Source organism: Protobothrops mucrosquamatus, unplaced genomic scaffold (genome assembly GCF_001527695.2).
Source record: "Protobothrops mucrosquamatus isolate PMUCROS unplaced genomic scaffold, P.Mucros_1.0 scaffold1418, whole genome shotgun sequence".
NCBI lineage: Eukaryota > Metazoa > Chordata > Lepidosauria > Squamata > Viperidae > Protobothrops > Protobothrops mucrosquamatus.
Window position 1 is genome coordinate 344,756 of NW_015387603.1, and position 23,250 is coordinate 368,005.

At 41.0% G+C, this 23,250-nt stretch overlaps 1 protein-coding gene across 1 annotated transcript in view; it reads left to right on the forward strand.

The window, feature by feature from the left end:
• The window catches only part of SLC25A20 (solute carrier family 25 member 20), a 27,008-nt gene continuing 3,758 nt past the window's right edge, over positions 1–23,250 (forward strand). The window contains exons 1-7 of the mRNA XM_015821899.1: positions 1–209; positions 3,481–3,573; positions 5,464–5,591; positions 12,464–12,554; positions 14,678–14,795; positions 16,685–16,757; positions 17,971–18,080. Coding sequence (XP_015677385.1) covers positions 93–209; positions 3,481–3,573; positions 5,464–5,591; positions 12,464–12,554; positions 14,678–14,795; positions 16,685–16,757; positions 17,971–18,080 — 730 coding nt within the window. The 5' untranslated portion in view covers positions 1–92. The remainder of the gene's footprint in view (positions 210–3,480; positions 3,574–5,463; positions 5,592–12,463; positions 12,555–14,677; positions 14,796–16,684; positions 16,758–17,970; positions 18,081–23,250) is intronic.

Consider the following 23,250-nt stretch of genomic DNA (forward strand, 5'->3'; position numbering starts at 1 on the left):
TTGGGGAGGGAAAAGCAGGGTAAAGGTTGCTTGGAGAGGCGAAGCAAAAAGCTGGGAGAGTTTCGTTGAGCGATCTCGCTTCCGAAGCAGCCATGGCGGAACAACCTAAGCCCCCTCAGGCACCTATTAGCCCGGTAAAAAACTTCTTCGCGGGTGGCTTCGGAGGCGTCTGTTTGGTCTTCGTGGGACACCCACTGGATACTATCAAGGTGAGGGGGGAAGGACTACAACCCCCGGTAGACACTGCGCGAGTGGGAAGGCGAGGCATACTTAAAACCAGGGTCGATGAACTACCATTCCCAGAATGCTCTTTGTGGAAGATGCCTCAGAATTATTTTTTCTCAAGGAAAAGAATTAGCACTCCTGAGCAGGGACAGACTTGACACCAGTTTAAACATGTGAAAGAACAGAGTTTTAAAAATATGTTTATTTACATGTCAGATTTATAACCCACCTTTCCTACAAGATCTCAAGATTTTAAGTTTTTAAAGAAGAGACTGGACAGCCGTTTGTCCGAAATGGTATAGGGTTTCCTGCCTGAGCAGGGGGTTGGACTAGATGACCTTCAAGGTCCCTTCCAACTTTACTACTACTACTACTACTACTACTACTACTACTACTACTACTACTACTATTATTATTATTATTATTATTATTATTATTATTATTATTATTATTATTATATGTATACAGTAGCATTTCGTTCTCCAATATTTTTTTTCTACAGCAACAACCTTGTGTGGTTGGTAGAAGGGTATATGTTTTGGTGATAGTCCAAAGGTACTCTGAGCTTCTGTAGCTGAGAATATTTTTCCAATCTAAGTTTAAACTTTATTTAGCACATCGGCTCTGGACTCTTGGATCATTACTCTTCTTCATAATCCTGAGTAAATGCAACAGACTAACCTATGGAACAGTGAACTATAGTTTGTTGAACGAGCCTAATTGCTTGGACTGGACAAATACGATGAATCAGAACCAAACTACTTTGGCTGTGATCACAAATGCACTAAGCTACAGAGTAGCTAACCCATTTTAGTCTCATGATGGGCATGCCCATTCAATTGCTGGCATAATGCACACAAGAGTCTCTAGGTCAGAAACAATTGCTGGGCACAATAGTTTGCAGGGCATAATTGGAGATGTTGCAGTTGACTTTTAAAGCCTCAGACAGCTGTAGATCCTGCTATCTAAGGGACCACCTTTGTCCTCAGCTGATAAGATCTCCAGGAGACGCCCTTTTGCCTTCTGGCATGTAAGAGATTATTATTTTTTTATGTTGTAATCCTTGAGCGAGCCAGTTTGGTGTACAGATTAAAGCATCAACTGGGAACCAGGAGATTGAGTTCTATTCTCACTTTGGGCATGAAGCCAGCTAAGTGGCCTTGGGCCACTTTCTCTTATTTTAAGAAACAGGCAGTAGCAAACCAATTCTAAAAACCTTGCAAAGAAAACTGCAGGGACTTGTCGAGGCAGGCTCTGAGAATCAGACAGGATTAAACAGAAGGGGGGGGGGGAATCATCCTTGAACATTTGCCAGAATAGAAAAGTGAAGCCTAAACTAAGTAAAAAGGTGAAATGTGATTCTGTTTTTTTAAAAAGCAGGAATAAAAGCAGAGAAATGTGACATTCCTAGATGGTCTGCTATTCCAAATTAACACAGATCACAGTCCCCAACCCCTGTACCGGACCATGGTCTGTTAGGAACCACTACTTAACAAATCTTTTTATTATTTATACAGATATGAAAAGGTTGGATCTTAAAATGCTATAACTATTCAATATACAGCTTTCTTTGTGTATCAGATTTAAATGATAAAAAACTGGAGCTAAGTACACTCTGACAACACTGATGTTTTCACATGCATCTTTGCAAAGATTTATTAGTCAGTCTTCAGATATCTTCCAGATACTGTCCTTATTGTCATGCTTGTATTAAAAAAATGGGTAAGATAAAGGATACTTGAAAATATATTCTGTAAATACAAAGGCAAAGATTTATAGGTGGAAGTTACCATTTTGTTGGGGGATAGGTGATGAGCTTATGGATACCTTCTTTGGCACCAAAATCACTTCTGAATATGTTGCTAAAAAAAACTGCAGGGACTCATCAATTTATTAATCAGAAATCAAGACTGATTTGAAGGCACCAAAACAATAGCAACAACAACAAAAACTAGGGTTGATAGGAGTGGGAATTCAGAGAATGTTATAGTAAGTCATTAATTTCTAATTGGTTATGTCCCCCATGGCACCTGTTTTGTTCATTTAATTCATTTATTCAACCTAGGCACTGCTCAACTCCAAACTGACTCTGGGTGGAGTATAGAAAACCAAACAAAAAAGAAAATATAATGAAATTATAAAAGAGAACAAGAACTTACAGTGTCTCCAGATAACAACACATTTACCCCCTCCCAAACAAATCCAACAGGGACCCCCAAACAAATCCAACAGAGACTCCGAGTGCTGAAGCCCAAGGCTGAAATGCCAAGCTTATGATTGTTCATGCTTCTTCATCTAGAAGCAAAGCTACTATGGTAGCATTCTATATTTTCTATTTCTTCTGTGTTTCAGGAGATACCATAAAGGTAGTCCTTGATTTACAACCACAATTAAGCCCAACATTTCTGTTGTTAAGTGAGTTTTGCCAGACAGTTGTTAAGTGAGTTTTGTCCCATTTTACGACACTTAACAGTTGTTAAGTGAATCACTAGAGTTGATAAGTTAGTAATATGGTTGTTAAATGAATCTAGCTTCCACATTGACTTTGCCTGTCAGAAAGTCACAAAAGGTGATCATGCCAGGACACTGCGACCATCATAAATACGAGTCAGTTGCCAAGTGTCTGAATTTTGATCATGTGACCATGGGGATCCTGCCATGGCTATGTGTGAAAAATGGTCATAAGTCACTTTTTCCAGTGCCATTGTAACTTTGAATGGTCACTAAATGAATGGTTGTAAGCTGAGAACTACCTGTATTTAGGCTTTGTATTTGTACTAATCCTAATAGAAAAAAAATGCTATTTACTTCTTAGATCTGGAGATCTTCTGATTGATCTGAATGCCTATTGATAACAACTGTTCATCTGTTTCTCAGGTGCACTGTGTCTTTTTCCTTTTTCCATTCCCCCTTTCATTAAAAAGTAACTGGTAGAATTGGGAAGGGCAGATCTGCCAATGGTAGAGTAGATTTCAAAGGTCTTGGGTTCAATTCTCTATCTCCAGATAAGGTGGAAAAAAACACAAAACATACTTCCCCAAACTTTTTGAAGCTGCTGCTGACCATTGTTGGATATACTGTGATGGACAGACCAATAGTTCGTATTATTATGAGACTGTTTTCTGAGTTTCTTGGAAAAGAAGAGGAATGGGTGATTAAATCAGATGTGGATGGATATTTTCACTTGAAACCTGTCTCCTAATAAATGGACTAACACATCTTTTGTATTCCTTTCATGTTCCTTATATTTTGTAGGTCAGACTACAAACTCAGCCGAAACCTTTGCCAGGACAGGCTCCTCTTTATGCTGGGACCTTTGACTGTTTCAGAAAGACTCTTGTGAAAGAGGTATTTTGCCACCTCACTTGCAGTGCCTGCCAGACATGTCATATTTTTATGTATATTATTGGAATGAATTTGTGTGGGAATGATACTTGACACTTATACATTCTTGGAGTATAAGCTTGATCTTTTTTCAATGAGAAAAACTAACTAATTGTGAGACGGAAGGAAGCTGTCCAATTTTTAGGCATAAGTGTTTAAAAGGTAAGAATTCTTTGTTCTTAAAAAAATCATGATTTATTCTTACAAGTCCAAGCCAGAGTATGCCTTGGGTTCATGCATCTTGATCTTTTAAACCACCACAGTTATGACTGTCAATGGTTTACAAAAGCATAGAACTAAGCATAGAACTAAGGAGAAACTTCCTGACAGTTAGAAGAACAATTAACCAGTGGAATAACCTGCCTCCAGAAGCGGTGAATGCTCCAACACTGGAAGTTTTTAAGAAGAGACTGGACAGCCATTTGTCCGAAATGGTATAGGGTTTCCTGCCTGAGCAGGGGGTTGGACTAGATGACCTCCAAGGTCCCTCCCAACTTTACTACTACTACTACTACTACTACTACTACTACTACTATTATTATTATTATTATTATTATTATATAATAAAATAGTAATAATAAAAATGGTCATAAAAATTAAAAGACAGGTAGTCCTCAACTTAGGACAAAAATGGAGCCCAAAATTTTTGCTACTAAGTGAAACATTTGTTAAGTGAGTTTTGCCCCATTTTATGACTTTTCTTGCCACAGCTGTTAAATGAATCACTGCAGTTGTTAAGTGAACCTGGTTTCCCCACTGACTTTGCTGGTCAGAAGGTTGCAAAAGGTGATCACATGACCTTGGGACACAGCAAAGGTCATAAATATGAGTCAGTTGCTAAGCGTCTGAATTTTGATCACGTGTCCATGGAAATGCTACTATAATGATCGTAAGTATGAAAAACAGTCTGTTATTTTTTCAGTGGCGATATAACATCGAACAGCCACTAAATGAACTGCTGTAAGTCGAGGACTACCTGTATTTCAGTTGGAACATCTGGACAATTCCTAACCTACCATCTTCACTAGCTGAAACAATCCTCCAGAAGAGTTCTGTTTCTCTAGATCCTGAAAGAACTAGACCAGGGGTAGGCAACCTTGGCTCTTTTATGACTCGTGGACTTCAACTCCCAGAATTCCTGAACCAAGATGGCTGGCTGAGGAATTCTGGGAGTTGAAGTCCACGAGTCATAAAAGAGCCAAGGTTGCCTACCCCTGGACTAGACTGATCTGTATTGGTGAGCAGTTACAGAGTCTTGGGGTCTGTGATAAAGAAGCCTCTCCTTCTCACCTTGGTTCTTCTAATCACTAATTAATGGGAGAGGAGTAACAGTTTTTTCTGAGTTGTTTGTATGAGATGGATGGGTTTGGGTTAAAGAAGGCAACCTTGCAGATATCTGGCATCAAGCTATGTAAAGGTTTGTACGTTAAAAACAGAACTTCAAACTGCATCCAGCTTGGCAACTAACACAGGTTCTGCAACACTGGAGGAGTATGTTCATGGCATCTAATGCCAGTTAGCTCAGAGGCTGTTGTATTTCATACCACCTGCAGTTTCTGAATGCCTTTAGAGGCAATCCCACGTGTTGCAGTAGCTGAACTGGATTACCCTAAAAAAAACCACCTCTGCAAGTGGAATCTTGGAAAAAGATGTCTATATGATTGGACAATTGAGATCCCTTTGAACTGGGCAGAAACTTCAAGTAATCTTTGATGTTGTATAGGTTGGTTTCTCGGCTTCTATTTACAGTATATGAGTCATACAGAAATTCCATTTTATTCTTTGTGGTTGAGATGAGCAACCACCATCTACATTTAATAAATAAATAATATACTGACCTACTATTTCCTACAGGGTGTCCGTGGCTTGTATAAGGGGATGGCAGCCCCCATTGTTGGAGTCACTCCCATGTTTGCTGTGTGCTTTTTTGGATTTGGCTTGGGCAAAAAGCTGCAACAGAAGACCCCAGATGATATCTTGACGTGAGTAATGAAATTGTTCAGACTATTTCAGGGATGCGCTCTTGAGGTTTTCCAATCTGCTCTTATTTTTTTAAAAAAAAAAAAAAAAATACGCATTCCATCATTGCAGCCAAAATGAAGTTTTATTTTTCTTGGTTACAAATAGAGTTTTTTAATTAAAAAAAATAAATCTGGCAAATTTTAAACGTGGGACTGATTACACTAGCTATAAACAGACATTATGTGGGTTGTTTCTGTGTAGTTCTCTTCCCAGGCAAAACAGATGGCCATTCAGGAGGTTTTTACTTCAGTATGGTGTACATCCTAAAAGGCTTGTAACGCTTTCTCTTCATAGTGATTCAGAGTACGGGAAGTCTTCATGTAACGACATTAATTGGAGTAGGAATTTCTGTCGCTAAGCAACATGGTCCTAAATGCGACATCACATAATCATGCTGCTTAGCAGTGGAAATTCTGGCACTTCCAGTTGCTATCATTAAGCAAATCACCGTGAGTCATTAAGTAAGGATACCGTGTCTCCCCAAAAGTAAGGCCTACCCCCAAAATAAGCCCTATCTTGATTTTGGGAGGTGGGTCTAATATAAGCCCTATCCAAAAATAAGCTCTAGTTTGGGGGCAAGGCACACACCTCAACATCAAGCTAGGGCAGGGGTCAGGGGGGTGGAGCTGCCCCACTGCCCAGCACCCACTTACCTTGCAGCCAGGCCTCTCCTTGCTGGCCCACTTCTTCGGAGGCCTCTTCTGTAGCCAGGCCTGTATTTTTCAGTCACAGGGCTTTCCGGAAGGCCTGTGTAGCCAAGAACCGTGCTATGGATTCAACCCGTAGCTCGATTCTGTAAGACCTCAGCAGCCAAGCACCAAGCTATAGATTGAATCCATACCTCGGTACGTGGCTGCTTAGGCCTTTTGGAAAGGCTGACTGCAAAATGCAGGCCCGAATGCAGCTGCAGAATTTTGGCCCCAGAAGAAGTGAACTGGCTGGGTGGGGCTGTCGGTGCCGGAGGTGAGGTAAGGCCTACCCCGAAAATAAGACCTGACGCCATTTTTGGAGGCAAAAAAAAATATTCCGGTCTTATTTTCAGGGAAACACGGTATTATGTGGTCGCATTTATTCCTTCTGCCAGTTTCTTCATTAAATTTGCTTGTAGGAAATGTAAAGAAGGTTGCAAATGGTGATCATATGACTGTGGGGAATACTGTGACCATCATAAACATGACACCCACTCATTCAGCACAGAATAAGACAACTTGCCACGGCCAACCAGTCACCATAGGACAACTAGCTGCGGGACAACTCACTGTGGGACAATTTAACAAATAACAAGAGTTAAATTAATTTCAATTGTACCGTATAATAAAATAAAGTCAATGCAGATACACAAGAGTTACATTGATTTTGATGAAAACATAATAATAATAATAATAATAATAATAATAATAATAATAATAATAATAATAATAATAACAACAACAACAACAACAACAACAACAACAACTTTATTGTCACTTTGAATGTACACCAATCGGCATACATCAAAATGAAATTTTGTTGCCACCTCCGATATACACTCCTTGTTTGTGGCCAGCTCAAGTTTCAATCGTCCATTTTAGTCTCTAGGGAGCGAACAATGGCAAAGGACAGATGGAAATGGAGCTCCATGTGAATTAGCCTTCAAATTAGCTGGTATTCCTGCACAACAATCTTGCCTCCTTTTCTTTTTCTGATCCTGCCTCTTCCACCTTTTCCTTAAAGAGGCCTTGCTTCTTTTTGCCCCTGGAGCATGCTGCTGCCGCCGCCACCTCCAAAAGCCTCTCTCTCTTCCTCTGGGCCTGCCGACAGCCTCATCCAGTTCCTTTACTCCATAAGCCCCGGGACCTCTCGTCCTCTGCCTCCTTTGGAAACAGCTCTGATTTGTAATAGAATCCGTCGCTGGGCCAGCAGTCAGATCTTGCTGCCGGCAGAACAATTTCAAACAGCACCAACGACTTTTAACAGTCTCAGCAACAGTTCCGAAACAGCTAGAAACTCGCCATGCCACCCAAGATTGTCGGTCGTATGTTACCTTAGTTCCACCACGTTGCTCAAACACATTAAAACCTTCCCGATCATGTGGCCTATATCCCTTATATCCCTCCCAAAAACGTAGTCACTAATAATAAAAGTAACCAAATGAAACAATTAATACAGTGTTGAATTGTCCCATGGGTAATTGGCTGCGGCCAGTTGGCCATGGTGAGGTGGTCATAGGCGAGTTGTGCTAGATCCCATTCAGCACCATTGTAAGTTTGGGCAGTTGCTGAAGGAATGGTCGTTAAGCAAGGACCACCTATATAAAAATCTCATCTATATGGCATGATAACTATTCTGCAAGGCCCACTTTTGTGATGTACATCACTCGTCCTCACTACATTAGCCATCTGCCCAGCACATTTTCAGTTCTCTCTCATCAACATCTAGATTAATGATGGCGAACCTTTTAGAGACCGAGTGCCTAAACTGCAACCCAAAACTCACGTATCATCGGGTGCCGAGTGGGCGTGGCCCATTGGGTGGGTGTGACCCTTTGGGTGGGCATGGCTTCAGTAGTAACGGCAGACTGGGTGGGACTAAAAAGTTCAATCAATCAATTCCAACTTTGCAAGATCTTTTTTTTTCCTGTTAGAAGTTGAAATTGATTGATTGAATCTTTTTTTTTTTTGCACACGGCGGCAGAGGCCTAAAGCGAAAAGGTTTTATAAAACCCAGCTGAAGGCCTAGGACTGGGGTGACGGTGCACGTGCCCACAGAGAGGGCTCCACGTGCCACCTGTGGCACGTGTGCCATAGGTTCGCCACCACGGATCTAGATCATAAGGAATTACCAGATTTTACAAAAATCCATTCTGCTTTGTCTACACTTCCCTACATACTTACTTAAATATTATTTTTTTTAAAAAAGAGGTACTTCCACACAAGCATTTAGAGTCCTGGTTAGCTGGCTATAATTTTTAGACAATTAAAAAGGACTGGTAAAATGAGTAGGACTTAATTCTGAATGAATATGATCGTAGAAGGCATGCTGTTCTCTGTGAAATGGCATTTTTGAGTAGCTGAAGTTTGATTAAGGACGTTTAATAAAATTTTATAAAAACAAAGAGATAAAAGAATTTTGTTTGTCTTTATCTCCCATCTAGTTCAGGGATAGGCATCGGGGTGTTCTCAGATACTTCCCTTGATGTCCACCAGGTTCTCTATCCTCGCTTAGTTTTCTCCCCATAATATTGGCATCTGACTTACTGCAAAGCATCAACTTCTACCGTCTTATTGATTTGTAGCAATATCTTTCAATACTGCAAAATTGCTATAGGGACCATAGGCAGCAGTCTGGAGGGCTAACTCATCCTCCAATCAACACAATACCACATATTTCTTAATAATTTATCAGGCACATCATGGTAGACATATGAATGCACTCCCCATGTTATCTGCAAATTCCAGATGTGCCTTCAGCTCAAGTAGATTGTCTGTAGAGGATTTGGAAAATAAAGGCACTCATATTTGTGTTAGTTTCTGGAACAATATTTGCAAGATGCAGCATATGTTGTTTCAATTTTCATAGTCATGTATTCATCACTGTATTCAAGAAGCATATAAAACATTGAGATTATAAGATTATTACTGTGAAGCTTTCAGATATTGTTACATGTATTTAGCCAGATTCACTGCCTAAATCCCGTAGATTAGGATTTGCAACACTGTCCAAGTTCTTTTTTCATTTGTATTTGACATAAATCCTAATTGTGACCATATTTTTCTTTCTGTTGTTTAAAAATAAACTGAATCTTGTTGGAAAACTCTAGAGGTTCTGTCTGTCTTGATACTGAATCTTGTTCTGTGTGGGCAACTCAAAGGAAAGCATGGTGATTTGGTTAAGATTTAAACAAAGAAGCAAAGTGACTTTTATTAAATAGCTTTAAATAATTTTATAAATCGCTTCATTTGATTCAACAGGGCATCCATAGTCAATCAGTACTTGTCTGCATTGTTAGAGACTCCACACACCCACTTTACAGTCTGTTTCTATAGAATTTCTAGCAGGACTACCTGATTCTATAATAGCTTTGTTTCCTATGCCATCCATCTGGTAAACTTGCAAGATTCGTTTTTCTCGCCATGCACATGTATACATAATCTGAACTAGACTGTGTTGTTTCTCTGTGTCATATAATATATGTGGGTATATGCATAATTCTGTATTTTTTTATTTATTTCTGTCATATTTATATAGTTTATATTGGAGGTGGTGACCTTTTGAGAACTGTATGCAACGAAATTTCATTTTAATGTATGCCGATTAGTGTATATTTAAAGTGACAATAAAGTTATTATTCTATTATTCTACTGTGGCAGTAAATACATTCTTAGCCCCATGTGTACATTCAAAGTGACAATAAAGTTATTATTCTATTATTCTACTCTGGCAGTAAATACATTCTTAGCCCGTACTTGTCAGATAAGGTTTTCCTGAGCTAGTATTCTTAGCCTCCTTCACACTCCTCAAATCCCTCAACTGCAGTTAGAATAAAATAGAACTGGAAGGGACCTTGGAGTCTTCTAGTCCAGCCCCCCACTCAAGCAGGAGAACCTATACCATCTCAGACAAGTGACTGTCCAGTCTCTTCTTTAAAACCTCCAGTGATGGAGTGTCCACGATTTCTGGGGGTAAAGCTGTTCCACTGGTTAATTGTCCTCACTGTTAGGAAGTTTCTCCTTAATTCCAGGTCGCTTCTCTCTTTGGTCAGTTTCCAACCGTTGTTTCTTGTCCTGCCCTCTGTTGCTTTGGAGAATAATTTGACCCCCTCTTCTTTGTGGCAGCCTCTCAAATACTGGAATACTGCTATCATGTCACTCTTATTTCTTCTTTTCTTTAGACTAGCCAAACCCAAGTCCTGCAGCCATTCTTCATATGTTTTAGTCTCTATGCCTTGGATCATCTTAGTTGCTCTTTTCTGAACTTTTTCCAAGGTCTCAGCATCTTTTTTGTAGTATGGTGACCAAAATTGGTTGCAGTATTCCAGGTGTGATCTCACTAGGGTTTTATAAAGCGGTACTAATACTCACCCTGGCTAACATTTATGGCTGTTTGCAGCATCCTGCAGCCACATGACTGCATTTTACAATGGTTTTGCCGAAAACCAGCATTTACTTCTAGTTTTCAGCAATACCTGACTCATAGTGAACCATTGGTTGGCTTAAGGACAGCGGCTTTCACTTAATGACTGCCACAAAAGAGGTCGTAAAATTTAGTCAGTCACACGGATGACCCTAATTTATGACTGTCATAAGTTATGACCATGATGGGCTTATGGTTGTAACTCGAAGACTATTTTTAATAACATATCTCATCTGCTTCTTTCTCTCCAACCAGCTTATATATCTATATCTTTCTTCCTCTTTACTAGAGGTAAACTAGATAGATAAGATGATAGATAGACAGACAGACAGACAGACAGACAGACAGACAGACAGAGATAGCACTTAGACTTATATACCGCTTCACAGTGCTTTACAGCCCTCTCTATGTGGTTTACAGAGTCAGCATATTGCCCCCAACAATCTGGCTCCTCATTTTATCAACTTCAGAAGGATGGTAGGCTGAGTCAACCTTAAGTCGGTCAGGATCGAACTCCTGGCTGTGGGCAGAGTTAGCCTGCAACACTGCATTCAGACCACTGTGCCACCATGTCTTCTAAATAGGCAGACATACGATGCTGGATTCATTCATAATGCCAAGCCACTATTTCTAAAATAAACAATACTTGGCAGTTCATAGACTATATAAATGATAGTTTGTAAATCATTGTGGCTTGAGTCCTACAACCTATGAATGCATATATATTCAGCAGTATGAATTAACATGGTACATGAACCATTCTTTCTTCTTTCTTTCCTCAGTTTCATAAACTATAGCGCATTGTATAAACAATAACATCATTCTCTTTAATTAAAGATCCATCACTAATGGATTGATCTTTCCAAGCTTTACCTTTGTTTAGAAAACATAAGGTTTTTTTTTTAAAAAAAATATCATTGTTTTTATACAAAACATTAGATTTATTTTGCAAATGATTCTGCTTTGTTGGCTGCATTTGCCTAGATGTGTTGTATTGATACTTGAGGTAAAAATCTTGAACCATAATATTTATTTGACCCATGTCTGTTTTGGCTGAATTTGACCAGCTGGAGGAAATTAGAGCTCTGAATACCACTCCTTGGCTCTTTCTAAGGCATCTGTTTGGGATATAAATGGAAAAAAATAATAATGGCATAATCAAATGTTCCTGAGAACATTGATTTTCATGGCACATAATTGGAGCTTTCACCTCTGAGATTGGACTATCTTTATATTCTTTTTTTTATTTAATTGTTGGCTGGAATTTTTTTTCTAGAAAAGGAACTTTGGAAGGAGAAATTATTCTTAAACTGTATCTAATATAGCCTAGTGCATCAAGGAAAGAAGCAACCTAAACTAAGGAGAAATTTCCTGACAGTTAGAACAATTAATCAATGGAACAAATGGAAATTTTTAAGAGATTGGACAACCATTTGTCTGAAATGGTATAGGGTTTCCTGCCTGAGCAGGAGGTTGGACTAGATGACCTCCATTATTATTATTATTATTATTATTATTATTATTATTATTATTATTATTATTATTATTATTATCATCATCATCATCATCATCATCATCATCATCATCATCATCATTATCATAATTATTACCATCATTATCATTATTATCTCTATAATTATCATCGTCATTGTCATCATAATTATCATTATCATTCTTATGTTTAGTCTATATCCCAAAATGTAATGTCCACTCTATATAGATATCCTCAGCTGTTTGCAGCAGGAATGTTATCGGGAGTGTTTACAACTGCAATTATGGCACCAGGAGAAAGGATCAAATGCCTACTACAGGTAAGAGAAGAACCTTTCCATGCTCCATCCCACAACTGAACAACATCTTCCTATCCACGTTCTTTATTTATCCTTCTTTAGGATAGTTGAGCATATTCACAATCATAATCTTGTTGACAACATGGTTTTCTAAATTTTTGATATGCCCATGTCAGTGTATGTATGTATGTATGCATGCACGCAGAGAGAGAGAGAGAGAGAGAGAGAGAGAGAGAGAGAGAGAGAGAGAGAGAGAATATATGCAAACGTTTAACGAAGAGAAGGACGAGGGGGGACATGATAGTAGTCTTCCAATATCTCAGGGGCTGCCATAAAGAAGAGGGAGTCAGGCTATTCTCCAGAGCTCCTGAAGGCCGGACAAGAAGCAACGGATGGAAACTAATCAAGGAGAGAAGCAACTTCGAACTAAGGAGAAACTTCCTGACAGTTAGAACAATTAACCAGTGGAACAACCTGCCTCCAGAAGCGGTGAATGCTCCAACACTGGAAGTTTTTAAAGAAGAGACTGGACAGCCATTTGTCCGAAATGGTGTAGGGTTTCCTGCCTGAGCAGGAGGTTGGACTTGATGACCTCCAAGGTCCCTTCCAACTTTATCATCATCATCATCATCATCATCATCATCATCATCATCATCATCATCATCATCATCATCATCATCATCATCATCATCATCATCATCATTATTATTATTATTATTATTATTGTTTAGATTAAAGTATTATGTGTGGGGGAGATAAAAATGCTCAAATTTCAGAATTTCAGTCTTATCTCCTGTAGCTATCAGTATTCCAGTTTCCCTAGCATTGTTTCATTGTGATATTAAGATTTCTCTGATGGCTAAAGCTGGAGCACAGAAGTAATTAGAGAAGTAAGATAGGCAAAGTTGGAAATGTCATTAAGCAAGTGTCTTGGTTGTAAAGTGACCAGCAGAGTTGTAAAACAAATTCTATATCTATCTATCTATCTATCTATCTATCTATCTATCTATCTATCTATCTATCTATCTATCTATCTATCTATCTATCTATCTATCTATCTATCTATCTATCTATCTATCTATCATCTATCTATCTATCTATCATCTATCTATCTATCTATCTATCTATCTATCTCCCACTTTTATTTTGACAAAAAAGGCAGCAAGCATATCCAACACATTTTCCTCCTCCTATTTTCCCCACAACAACAAATAACCCTGTAGAAATGAGTTGGGCTGAAAGTGACTGGCCCAAAGTCACCCAGCTGGCTTTCATGGCTAAAGTGGGATGTGAACTCACTGCCTCTTGCTTTCTAGCCTGGTGCCTTAACCACTAGACCAAACTGGCTCTCAATACACAACAATTGCTCGCTATGACAAAGACAAAGTCCCAGTTACAATTATGGATAATGTTTTTCACAAACGTTTCTACTGGGGCTTCTTAATAATAATAATGATAATAATAATAAAGTTGGAAGGGACCTTGGAGGTCATCTAGTCCAACCCCCTGCTCAGGCAGGAACCCTACACCATTTCGGACAAATGGCTGTCCAGTTTCTTCTTAAAAACTTCCAGTGTTGGAGCATTCACTGCTTCTGGAGGCAGGTTGTTCCACTGGTTAACTGTTCTAACTGTCAGGAAGTTTCTCCTTAGTTCTAGGTTGCTTCTCTCCTTGATTAGTTTCCACCCGTTGCTTCTTGTCCTGCCTTCAGGCGCCTTGGAGAATAGCTTGACTCCCTCTTCTTTGTGGCAGCCCCTGAGATACTGGAACACTGCTATCATATCCCCCCTCGTCCTTCTCTTCATTAAACTAGACATACCCAATTCCAGCAACCTTTCCTTATATGTTTTAGCCTCCAGTCCCCTTGAATGGGTAGAGCTGTTAGAAGCCTGCTCTGGGTGATTAAACAGGTAGAAAAACTTTCTGGGAGAGATGGCAGCTATGGGTTTATTTTTCCCCCCAATTTTTACCATTTTGGTGCATAATCAACAAACTCCTGATTGAATCTCATCTCATGGGCGATTCCTTAGGAAATGTTTACATGTGCAGACTCATTTCAACAGTAGCTTAGATTTAGGAAGACTGAATAATTTAAGAAATAGTGTGTTATAATTGATGAGGCCATTATTTTTTGAACCGTTTAGATCCAAGCAGCCTCCGGTGAAAAAAAATATGCGGGCCCCATGGATTGTGCCAAACAATTGTATCGTGAAGCTGGCATTCGAGGCGTGTACAAAGGAACAGTGCTCACACTCATGAGAGGTAGTTGTGGAGAATTGTTCTTAAAATAGTGGAACTATAAAAGCCCCCCCCAAAAAAATGTTTTTTTTTTTAACCCTGATTACATAATGCACTTGACAAGATAATTATAGAGCGGTGGTTAGCCTATCATGCAAGTCTAATCCCCGCAGAGTTAGCTGGCTGAATTAAATCAGATTTTGAATTGAAGATCTGAATTCATTCAGCCAGTTAACTCTGCAGGAATTTGATTTAGCCCCAGATATACTCAACCCCATGTTCCTAAGATCCCTTTTCTACTGCCATTCTGACTAACTATAGACACATGGGGAGAAGGGTAAAAAAAAATGAACAGAAATGGGAGGTAGGTAGATAGGGCCCTTCAGACCTATCCATGGGAGGTTGCTTGTGACCATACCACCACAGTTCTACAGGTTGTCCTCGATTTAAAACCATTCATTTAGTGACTGTTTGAAGTTACAATGGCACTGAAAAAGTGACACATAACCATTTTTCATACTTGTAACCGTTGCTGCAATCCCATGGGCACATGATCAAAATTTGTGTGCTTGGCAACTGGCATATATTTATGACAGTTGCATTGTCCCAGGGCAGGGGTAGGCAACCTTGGCTCTTTTATGACTGGTAGACTTCAACTCCCAGAATTCCTGAGCCAGCATGGCTCAGCTTGGAAACCTCTCCCTTTCCCCTCAGCATGGCTGGCTCAGGAATTCTGGGAGTTGAAGTCCACGAGTCATAAAAGAGCCAAGGTTGCCTATCCCTGTCCCAGGGTCATGGGATTGCCATTTAGAGCCTTCCCAACTGGCTTCTGACAAGCAAAGTCAACGGGGGAAGCCAGATTTGCTTAATGACTGCATGGTTCACTTAGCAACTGCAGTCACTTGCTTAACAAGTGTGGTAAAAAAGATTGTAAAATGGGGCAAAACTCACTTAACAACTGCCTTGCTTAGCAACTGAAATTTGGGGCTCAGTTGTGGTCATAAGTAACGACTACCTGTATTTTCTTTATTTAAAAAATTGCTCATCCTCCCCCCCCACACACCAAAAGAAACTGAGTCTTCCTTTTCACTAGCTACAAGGATGAAGGTGATAGTCAGTACATTAAAGAGTCCAGTGTGACTAACCTTATGTCCAGCCAGCTAACTGTGACAGGGAATGACAGAAACATTGTGTGTGAACAGTACTTATATATCTTATCACAATGTTTATTTACAATATTTATATATTGTTCAACTCACACACAATGACTCTGGATGGCTTACAACAGGGGTCTTCAAACTTGGCCCTTTTATGACTTGTGGACTTCAACTCCCAGAATTCCTCAGCCAGCGTGCCTGGCTAAGGAATTCTGGGAGTTGAAGTCCACAAGTCATAAAAGGGCCACGTTTGAAGACCCCTGGCTTACAACATTAAAAATCCGTAGTATAAAATTCCTAAACCTTTCCCTGCTACAGCGGCAACAAACACAAACCAGACACATGGTCGGCTATGTATCAACTTGGGGTTCCCAGGCCTGCTGATAGAACCATGTCTTCAGGGCCTTCTGGGACAGTATCAGGTTGAGAGTCAATCTTATCTCCCGGGGAGGGGGGATGATATTCCATTAGGGAGGGAGCCACCACAGAGAAGACCCTTTTTCTCCATCCCGCTCCATTCTTCCCTAATAGGGTAGATACAGTGTAAATGAGAAGAGACTGTCCTTTAAATCTTGTTTTCTCTGTCAATCAAATCAAGGTCTAAAGTAGCAAGTGGAGTGCATTGGGCCATTATTATAATTCTGCTTACAGAAAGCTGGCAGGTTTTATCCTTTTTGTCCTTGCCAATTGAGTCTCTTGACTAGTTCTGCAGTTGTGTCTTTCATTTTTCTAAGTTGGCTCTGTTTATTGGACCAGATGTTCCAGCCAGTGGGATGTACTTCATGACCTATGAATGGCTGAAAACTATTTTGACACCTCAGGGGCAGAGGTAAGCAGAATGCTGGATTTCTCACAAGAACAGCTAAGAAATTCGTTTTATTCTGAACTAAGAGCTTCATGATAATAGTTTCATGAGATGAACCAAGGATTATTGCTTTGAGTCTCTTGGCACTGAGATGGGCGGCATATAAATTTAAGAAATAAATAAATAAATTACGAATAATATCATTTGGCATTTATAAAATATGTTTTTCAGGATCAAGTCAGTGCATCTTGTAAGGAAGGCTAATGGATTCATTGGCATAATCTACCATGAATCATAATGTAGCAGAATTACTGGATTTCTATATTGTGATAAGTCATGGTTTGATTAAATATAATTTGTTGAATAAACCACTGTCAGCTATATTTCAATACTTTCATGCCAAACATTAGGCTTTTAACTCGGGGATTATATGACTCTACATACAGTTAGAAGTTTTTATTCTAACAACAAATTGCAAAAGGACATTTTCTTCTTTTAGCATAGTACAGTTTGAAGGGTATCAGCCTGGCTTCTTGCTGAATCTAGCAGTTTGATTTAGAATGGCCAGTTCTGACAATATAAGTCAGTTGTACTGTAAATTAAGCTTGATGTGCCAGTGGTTGTAGCAGTAACCTTTTCTACAGAGATCCTGGCAAAGAAGTAGTCTTTGCTGGGCAAATTCAGGTACTCCTCTACTTATGACAAAATTTCTGTTGCTAAGCAAGACAGCTGTTAAGTGAGTTTTGCCCCATTTTGCGACATTTCTTGCCACAGTTGTTAAGTGAATCATTGCAGTTGTTAAATTAGGAACACGGTTCTTAAGTAAACATGGCTTCCCCATTGACTTTGCTTGTCAGAAGGTTGCAAAAGGTTATCACCTGACCCCGGGACTCTGCAACCGTCATAAATACATGCCAGTTGCCAAGCATCCGAATTTTGATCATGGGGATGCTGCATAAGTGTGAAAAATGGTCATAAGTCACTTTTTTCAGTGCCGTGGTTTCTTTGAACAGCCACTAAACAAACTGTTGTAAGTCGAGGACTACCTGTACAGCCCATTTTGAAGTAAAACTGCTGACTTTACCTGAGGGAATTGCTTATTGTATAACCTTTGCCCTCCCCCCTTGTGAGTCTGAATGAGATGCACCCAGTCTTTCTTTTCTTCTATTTCTTTTTAGTAGCCATTTTTGATGAATTCACGTTTGCCCTTTTTCTGCCTGTCTCCCGTTTCCCACAGTGTCAGTGACCTCAGTGTACCCAGAATACTCTTTGCTGGAGGAATGGCAGGGATCTTCAACTGGGCTGTGGGAATCCCTCCTGATGTGCTGAAGTCACGGTTCCAGACAGGTGAGTTGTTGTTGTTGTTGTTGTTATTACTATTATTATTATTATTATTATTATTATTATTATTATTATTATTATTATTATTATTATTATTATTATTATTATTATTATTATTAATTGAATTTATATACCACCCTATCTCCCTTACGGGACTCAGGGCGGTGAACAGGCGATAATAAAAACCACGATAAATATACGCAAGTTTCTGTTCTAAAATCAAATTAAATAACAGGCCCGTCTCTAAAATACCCCATACAAAACCCCCACTAAAACATAATCAAACTATGCCAGGCCGGCCGCACGGAATAGATGGGCCTTCTAGGTGAGTTAACTGATGCTCCTGTAAAAATGATGGCAGGCAGATTTAAAAGTAGGATTTGTGGAGAAAAGTTGTCAATAGGTTTTTATACAAGTAGCCCTCATTTAGTAACCACCTTGTTTAGCAACCATTCTCAGTTACCATAGTGATGAAAAGGCAACTTAGCGACCAGTCCTTGCATTTTTGACCTTTGCACATCTGTAAAGCAAAGAGAAACTGAAGTAAGATGGTAAGTACCATTGTGGTTTTACTTGGCAATGCTTTGCTGAATGACCAAGTTGCCAGTCCCAACTGTGGTTGTTAAATGAGGACTAGTTGTCTAAGATGTTCAGAGCAGATCTTACTCCAAATATTTAATCCTTTCCTATTAAATCAGGCAGAGCAACTGAAATAGAACAATGCTGTTCAAATATCTTCTTTGCCTGCTATTTTAGATATTTAGAGCAGGGCTTGTCAACTGGTGGTACGCGTACCACTTGTGGTACGCGACCACCTGGCTGGTGGTACGCGGCGTCGCCTTCCTCCCCCCCCCCGTGGCATCGCCTTCCTCCCCCCCTCCGCTCCTTCCCACCTCACTTGTTTTTGGAAAATATGCTGCTTGGCGGCAGCCTGCATGAACTTTACCGAATGTGCCCTGCAGGAGACCTGTGAAGAGCGCAGGCGCAAAGCTAGGCCCCGCCCTTCCGCCCGGGACTCATTTCAGATTTACGCCGCAAAAGTTTTTCTTGGGCAGAGGAGAGAGGAAAAACAATTGCGGAACACTCGGGAATCCCTTGCAAGGCACCATGTACCTTGGTGCTTATTTCCTAATGCCTTCCCCCCCCCCGTGTTTTCTGCTCCACCCCGAATTCGCCTCCCTTCCACTCTCCTTACGCAGCCATCTATGGTCTTAATACAGCCCTCAGTCTGTCTCGCTTTCAACACCCTCTAAAATTCTTCATTCAGGCAGGCTTCCAGAATTTGGCTGGCAGGATATAGGTAACCCCTCCCCCGTCCTGCCGCCTCCCACAGCACCGCTCCGCGTCCCGCGCCTTCGTGGCACAGAACTGCTGGCGTTATGCTTGGGCGGAAGACCTTTTCTTTTACAGATGGGGCGAATGGGCCTGACATTCATGGGCAGGCAGGACCCTGCCCGCCGAGCCGACGCCTCCCCATCGCTCTCCATGCCAGCCGGCTCCGTCGCTAGACCTCCCAGCTGACAGGCGCAAGAGTTTGGCGCTGCGGTGGCCTCCCCTTCGCCCTCCGCACCGGCCAAAGCGTTGCCTGACGTTCCAGCTGACGGGCGCAGGTCCGGGGGTCGCCAGCTGACGGGCGCAGGAGGTAGGCGCCACGGCAGCCTCCCAGCCACCTGCTTCTTCGGCTGGAGCAGTTGCCAGGGCTTGCATGGTCGCCGGCGGCAGGGAGCACGTCAGTGGCCCTTGGAGACCATGCAAGCCCTGGCAACTGCTCCAGCCGAAGAAGCAGGCGGCTGGGAGGCCGCCGCGGCGCCTACCTCCTGCGCCCATCAGTTGGCGACCCCCGGACTTGCGCCCGTCAGCTGGAACGTCAGGCAACGCTTTGGCAGGTGCGGAGGGCGAAGGGAAGGCCGCCGCAGCGTCGAACTCCTGCGTCCGTCAGCTGGCGATCCTCCGAACTTGCTTGGAGGTCTGGCGACGGAGCCGGCTGGCGTGGAGGGCGATGGGGAGGCGGCGACTTGGCGGGCGGGGTCGTGCCTGCCCGCGAATGTCGGGCCCACCTGCCCCATCTGTAAAAGAAAAAGTCTTCCGCCCAAGCATAACTTTTAAGAATTTTAAGGATCTTTGAAAGGGAGAGAGAAATAGAGAGAGGGAGAGAAAGAGGGAAAGAGAAATAGAGAGAGGGAGAGAGAGAAAGAGAGAGGGAGAGCGAGAAAGAGGAGAGGGAGAAAGAGGGAGACAGAGGGAGAGAGAGAGAAAGAAGGAGGGAGAGAGAGAAAGAGGGAGAGAGAAAGGGAGAGAGGGAGAGAGAAAAAGAAGGAGACAGGGAGAGAAAGAGAGAGAAAGAGACAGGGAGGGAGAAAGAAAGAAAGGGAGAGAGGGAAAGAGAAAGGGAGAGAGAAAGAAAGAGAGGGAGAGAGAAAGAAAGAGAGGGAGAGAGAGAAAGAAAGAAGGAGAGAGATTAAATTAGTAACATGGTTGTTCAGTGAATCTGGTTTCCCCACTAACTTTGCTTGTCACAAGGTTGCAAAAGGTGATCACATGACCCTGGAACAATGTGACCATCATAAATAAGAATCAGTTGCCAAGCATCCGAATGTAAATCACATGACCCTGGGGATGCTGCAATGGTCATAAGTGTGAAAAATGGTCATAAGTCACTTTTTCCAGTGCCGTTGTAACTTTGAACAGTCACCAAGCAAACTGTTGTAAGTTGAGGACTACCTGTACTTTATCACTTTTTTCCTTTTTTTTTGTCATCAAGCTTTTGACACCTTGCTGGGTGACTGGTGGTACTCGAATGTTGCCATATTCTAAAAGTGGTACAATCGGTGAAAAGGTTGAAAAGCCCTGATTTAGAGGTGCACGGAAGGTGGGCCATTGATATCAACAACTCTCCTCCTTCCCTCTCCATTCTCCATTGTCATCCCACTCTATTCTCATGAGAATGCACGGTTGAAGATTAGATCTCTTAGCACACATTTGCTCATAATATTTCCTGGAACTCTTCTGAAAATCATTCCTGGGCAACAGTCCATGACAGTCTCTGGTTTAATCTGGCATTAGATGAGGTATTTGCATTTTCTGAGGTGTGTTAGCTAAGCCTAATAGTGCAGAACACATTCTCCTTGTTCTGCTCCATTCCCGCCTCTCTTCTAATTGCTAGTTTCAATGTGTATAATTCTGGTCACCATGGAAATTGAAGTAAAAGGAGAGTACAGTACAGTCCTTGTTAGGGATAGTCTCATTTAGTGTCTGTTTGCAGTTACAATAGTGATGAAAATAGGACCTTTACAGATTTGTAAAGCAAAGGAAAACTGAGGTAAAATCATGAGCACACTTGTGGTTTCACTTAGTGACCATTTCACTTGCCAACTGAATTGCTGATTCCAGTTGTGCTCGCTAAAGGAGGACTATCTGTAATCCCATCTTGCATCATACAATCATTTTCCAAAGCAGATATGAAGCTGGTTCTTGTAGCTGGGCTAAAGATTGAAAATCACATTTTGTTTGCTCAGCTATGGAGAATGTAAAATTGCCTCCAGGCAAAGAATTCAAAAGTTCTATAAACTAGTATGAAAATTGCTTTTTTTTTCAGGTCACTGCCCTAGTCCTAGTATCACATAGCTGGGTAGCTAGTGAAAAAAAATGGAGCTAAAACTTTTTTGGATTCTTTTGAAGAGTAATGACATAAATGTGCTTTGCAATTTGGCAGCTCTTTTCCATAAATTTAGAAAGATTTTCTTAATCTACCTTTTCGCTGTGTGTGTGCTAGCTACAATATAATCAGTTACAGTAGTGTTTCTCAAACATGGAGAGTTTGAAGATGTGTGGACATCAATTCCCAGAATACCCAGCGTGCCTGGCTGAGGAATTCTGGGAGTTGAAGTCCACAAGTCATAAAAGGGCCAGGTTTGAAGACTCCTGCCCTAGCCAGCCTGCAGGGAATTCTGGAAGTTGAAATCCATAGATCTTCAAGCTGCTGAGGTTGAGAAACACTGAGTTGAGGTATTTGCCTTGACAAAACAGGCAAGTGGCTAATTACAAGATAATTACTGATGACTGGTTGCTTACTGACAATATGGAGTTATCCATGAACCCCCCCAAAAGATACTTATGGCCCAGTTTCATAGTTCCAATGATCGGCTTATCCTCCCTCGATCACATGACCACATTTTGGATGCTCAGCAACAGGCCTGCATTTACAGCCGTTTGCAGTTTTCGGCAAAAACACCTAATAGTGAACTGTGGATTCACTTAACAACCACTGCAAAAAAAGGTCATAAAATCAGGTGATGACCCACCACGACTTACCACTCTATTCGGCAGGCTCCATTATGGTCATAAGTCAAGGACTACTTGCAGTTGTGCCCAAAGTTCTTCATGCGAGAAACAGTGCTTCATAGGATGGACATTGGTGAAAACTTTCTTCCCTTTTCTTTTCTTGTTTGTTTATTTTTTACATTTATATTCTTTGGCCAGTTTTTATTCTCTTCCTCTTTTACATTTGCAATATACCGGTAGGTTGTGTGCATAATTGGCTATTAAAATGTTTATTACAAAGGGTGTGTCTTACTTTTATTTTTTTAACTGATAGTGAGCGGAAGTTCCATGCTTTACAGCCTGCCTACTCTCTTGGGCATTAACAAAAAAATAAATTTCTACCAAATCAATTGGAGAAGAGGAGTGAAAACGACTTGTCATTCTGCCAGCCTCTTGGCTTCCACGGTTTTGCACAGGAAGGACTTTTCTTTTTTTCATCAGCAATTACCGAAACCAAACAGGCTGTTGAAGAGGAAAGAGTTTTCAAACATTCTCAGTTAACCCTCTCACTTGCTTCCTAGAAATTCAGGCAGGTTGATAAATGTAAGATTTCTGTAAGGAGTAGGGGCAGGGACTACCACCTTGTTTTGGTACTGCAGTAATGTGAAAATCTTCCCTCATGGTAATCGTTTATTTTATTTATATTTACTTATTGTTTGTTGTTGTTCGTCCATCGATTTCGATGAAGACCTTGACATCTTATGGATTATGGGCCATCAGCGGTGTGTCCGTAGATGGCTGATGAGACCGATGTTAGCACGGAATGTTCTGCCACATACTGAACAGAGAAATGTGGACACTGTTGCTTCAGCATTTGCAGCTCTGGCTTTACGGAGTGCTCGCTTCTCTTGTGCCA